This window comes from Hypomesus nipponensis, chromosome 4 (assembly GCF_054491055.1).
Source record: "Hypomesus nipponensis isolate SF chromosome 4, ASM5449105v1, whole genome shotgun sequence".
In the NCBI taxonomy this organism is placed as follows: Eukaryota; Metazoa; Chordata; class Actinopteri; order Osmeriformes; family Osmeridae; genus Hypomesus; species Hypomesus nipponensis.
The window spans coordinates 15,697,185-15,701,415 of NC_140364.1; the positions used below are offsets into that span (position 1 = coordinate 15,697,185).

At 43.8% G+C, this 4,231-nt stretch overlaps 1 protein-coding gene across 2 annotated transcripts; it reads right to left on the minus strand.

Annotated features, from left to right (window-relative positions):
• Positions 1–517: 517 nt before the first annotated feature.
• Positions 518–4,231, minus strand: LOC146295843 (solute carrier family 52, riboflavin transporter, member 2-like). Of its 2 annotated transcripts, none has more exons than XM_084697026.1 (4): positions 3,823–4,231; positions 2,755–3,619; positions 2,489–2,612; positions 518–2,350 (listed from the first exon to the last, which is right to left on the minus strand). In XM_084697026.1, the coding sequence occupies exons 1-4, from the start codon at positions 3,950–3,952 to the stop codon at positions 2,141–2,143; spliced, it is 1,329 nt and encodes a 442-aa protein (XP_084553152.1). In that variant the 5' UTR covers positions 3,953–4,231; the 3' UTR covers positions 518–2,140. The 2 variants fall into 2 exon arrangements, with proteins under 2 accessions (XP_084553152.1, XP_084553153.1); XM_084697027.1 differs by having other exon boundaries at positions 2,755–3,105; positions 3,823–4,229.

Below are 4,231 nucleotides of genomic sequence, written 5' to 3' on the forward strand. Positions count from 1 at the left end.
CCAGAAGCTTTGAAGCTCCTGCTCTGGGAGATAAGGACAAAGGGGGAAAGACCCTTCCCTGGTCGGGGGTAGGAGAAAGGTGTGGATGGTACCATGCTTTGTCTGTTGACTCTCTGCTACATGACCTTGAGGTCAACTTTTATTTTTCTACAAAATAATCAAATAATCTCAAAATGAAAGCAAGGTTTTGTAAACTGTGCCATGAATACCAGGTTGGAGTGTAAATTGTTGTCCTTCCTGCAGTGAAACCAGCAATCAGTTTCATTAACTTCCTGTCCTTCTGCATACACACCATCATGGTATTTAAACCATCACTATGAACTTATATGTACACACCATTAAATATTTTATCAAATAAAAATAATATTTCCAGCATATTTTCTTTACCAAGGTACTAAAATATATCCTTAAATTTAAACAGTCACAAGGTTTGGGTGGCCCTGGACATAGGTAGGTCACAATAAAACGGCAGTTGAACCTGTAAAATACAAACTTAAAAATGACACTTGCAATACAGTCATTGTTAACATTTATTACAGATTAAGAATTCTATGCAAAAACTGACCAATGCAGAAGTTTGGACAACCTTTTGGACACTTCTTGATTTCTCATTAAGAAAGCTTATCAATCATAGGCAAAAAAAAACAGCCCTTGTTAGATCCCCAATTTGTCCGTAGAGCTTGTAATAAATCCAAACAAACAACAGTGCTGTCCTACAATGTGCAGAAAGTTACCATGTTTAACTTTGTACCATGTAGCGGCCAGGTCAACTTCTGTTCACTGAAAGATTAACTTTCCTGCCATAGAAGCTCAGACTGTCTTCATACAAACTTCACTGTGAAGAAAGACCATATAAAAATACAAAACACAATCCAACATAACATTTCAGACTTCTAGAATGTACCAACTGAAAGTCGGCGCCTGACTTTGGCAGAGCAGCAGGGATGCACATTCATGTGTTTGCTGAAGAAAACTGTACACAATTACATCCTGTGCAGCTCTATGAAAGTACATATAAAAGAGTCTGTTAAAAATGTAATACCAAATGTTCTAAGATCAAAGCAGATGAAATTGATTACATTCCAATGCCAACAATATGAACTATTGAGTGTATTTAACAATATATTTAACAATGTATCCATGACTGCAAGAGGCGTTAGGCAAGAACATTAAGTTTTGCGAAAATTCAGCCTATTGTCACCTAATAATTCAGCATCACCACAAGCACCACGGATTCATAGCTGAATCTCATAAATTGTTACACAAAACAGATTTTTTTTAATCACAGAAAAACAGTATATCAAATACTGCATTGCCTAATCAAAAAATCATTTCGCAAAACCAACCCATTGAGTATGTCACTGAAACAAATAAACAATTTCTCTTACGGCATCATGAGTATATTAATGTATTAAATAGGACTGTCACAAAACCTACTTCTTTCAGCATACAGTAGCCTCCCTCCAAAGCGTGCATCACATCTTTAACTGTCACAATGCCGAATCTAAATAACATTAAAGAAACATAACAGACGAATCTTGCATGTCATATGACTAAGCAGTTACTTCTGCTTTAGCATTGTGGAATGATGTAAACAAGGCATTGTTTGGTTAGCCATGCAATTACTGGTACAAGTATATGAGTAGCACTGTTCAAATGTGTCATTCCACTGTCTAAACATGAATGATTTTCATTTCTTAGGCCTAAAGAACACTGAGGACATTGTGATGGATGCAGTCCTTGAGTTGTAAGATATCACATGATACTGAGTTGCAAAATAAAACACAACAGCTACTCCTTAAGCCATTGTAAACATAATCAGAAGGATTTAATACAGGCCAACAATAACAAAAGCTTCATCAGCCATTAGCTCAGTGCTCCCACTCACCAGGAATGCTTTAGCCGTTTCTGAATGTTCCCAGTCCCACCACCTCCTGGCCTGGGCCTGCTCAGGGGAGCAGCCCAGTCCCACCACCTCCTGCCCTGGGCCTGCTCAGGAGAGCAGCCCAGTCCCACCACCTCCTGCCCTGGGCCTGCTCAGGAGAGCAGCCCAGTCCCACCACCTCCTGCCCTGGGCCTGCTCAGGGGAGCAGCCACCCTATGGCTTCCTACCACAGATCAGCTCCTCCACCCCCGTGTTCTAACTGCAGTTGTCCACACAGTCCTGAGAGCGGGCGAACACGTGGTACACGCTGACCAGGGGGAACATGGAGAGCGCTCCGACGAGAGAGCCAGCCTGGATGAAGACACCGCACCACAGCAGGGCGGCGTGGCCGGCCTCGTGGAGCAGAGTTCCGATCACCACCTTCAGGTAGGAGAACAGCCCCGTGAACACGATCCAGGACAGGACCTGGGAACCACAGACGCACACATAAATACTGGAGCAATTCATGAAAGGCTACAAAATATATTAGTGAAAGGCCACCAAATCTGTAAATAAATGGTGTGACCGATGTAATGAGTGAGGGATGTTTGATGAGAGACTCACCACCAAGGCCACTCCAGAAGCACTGCCCAGGAGAGGAGGGCAGGGGCTGAGGGCAGCGAGGGCCATGAGGTATGCTGCAAACACCCCTGCTCCCAGAGACATGATCCCTAGGCCCACAGACGACCTGACAAACACACAAACAACCTCATTGTTGTGATCTCCTGGTTTCACTAAACATTATTTTTTTCTTAAAAACCTATGAATGTTGGATTTTAATAAGATGTTTATTTTCAAGTTTTCTTTCTTTTACTTTTCAATTTTCTCACCTGAGTAGAAAAAACATAGCGATGAAGCAGGCCAGAGGGTTGGCGATGTTGCCCAGCACGACAGAGAGATGAAAGGTCATTGTGCCATAGGGCAAACAGGAGAAGGTTTGGACAGAAGGCAGGACTCCATTCGTCAAGGCGTTGGACATCCCCAGCAACACCAACAAATAAATGTTTTGTGAAGTCCAAAAGTTCTGGACAGGTGTCCGTTTCTCCACCTCCACCTGGTCCTCCGACACCGGGGTGCCTCCATTCTGCAGCGGGTGCGTCTCGTCCCCATCGGACTTCGCAGATGTTGCAGGTGAATCGCGTTCCGGGGTGCCTCGAGTCGCGGCAGGCTCCGTTGTCTCTCTACGCGTCAGAGCCAAGAACGAAAGGGCCGAGATGCACAACATAATCGACAAAAACCAAAAAAAAATATGCGCTGGGAAGTTTTCCTCCAGATATACCGGCGTCACCGTCCCGTTTTCCGTTTTGCACTCTACCTTTCCAATACCCTGTCCCAAAGCTACGACACATGGAAACAGGGCGCTAAGTCCCTGGCCGACAAAGAAAGTTCGAATGTACTGTGGAGGGTAGCGGAACATGAAGGGCAAAAAGGTGACATTGGACGTACAGCAAACCAGTGATAAAACAAACGTGAGAAGTAGGAATGGTATTGATTTTAAGTCCCCGTTAACCGAGACAGACTTATACCAGAAAATGGCCAGGAATGCAGATGCTACCACTGCTAGAACTTGAATGAAGTGTATGACCAGTCGCTCATTCAATCGTCCAGGGGCACAGTGGTGTATTAGTGTCACCACAATCGGTCCAAGATTCCCAAATGCTATTAGCACGGAGAGATACGCTGGAAGGTTCCAACCTACAATATGAAACATTGCGTAAATGAGTCTACCATTGTTAGCTAGTCTAGCTAATCTGTAGACTGTGCATGTAGCTTATTAAAATAACATGTAATTGTTGTCTTTGTGTAGCCTACAATCAAATGAAAAACATTCAACATAGTGAGTTAGTTGACAGGATTACTGACATAACAGGCGATAACTGTTACTCAAGTTTACTGACCTTCGGGCAGAACGTTGACTACCACGGGGAGTTCCACCCATAGACCGTTTACGGATATCCAGGAGCCGGTGCCGAAGAGTGCAACAAGGATATGGGTCACCGCTGGGCTATTCCACCAAGTTCTCGCCATTTCGTCCTGTTGTATGATCCGTTTGTATGAACCATATACCACGGACAGACGTATTTAGCTTCAAAACACCAGCCCGTATAATTACGTTGAAGAGTAAGAAACCCAGTGAATGGTAGAGTGCCGAATTCTCCGCCCCCTAACATGTAGCCAATCAAATGCTCCCGTTGTCTCGACACAATCGCGTCATAGATAGTAGCGTGACAGAAAATAAATACATCAGAACAGTGACAAAGCATGCATTTTCTCATATTTTACATTGAGTCTCATCGTCCCAGTATT

Excerpts from the sequence above, each read along its gene's own strand:
- LOC146295843 (XM_084697026.1), bottom strand. The coding sequence starts at position 3,952 with ATGGCGAGAACTTGGTGGAATAGCCCAGCGGTGACCCATATCCTTGTT. Across the intron at positions 3,620-3,822 it reads AGTCAACGTTCTGCCCGAAG|GTTGGAACCTTCCAGCGTAT; the intron begins GTCAGTAAACTT and ends TTCATATTGTAG. Across the intron at positions 2,613-2,754 it reads GCTATGTTTTTTCTACTCAG|GTCGTCTGTGGGCCTAGGGA; the intron begins GTGAGAAAATTG and ends TGTGTTTGTCAG.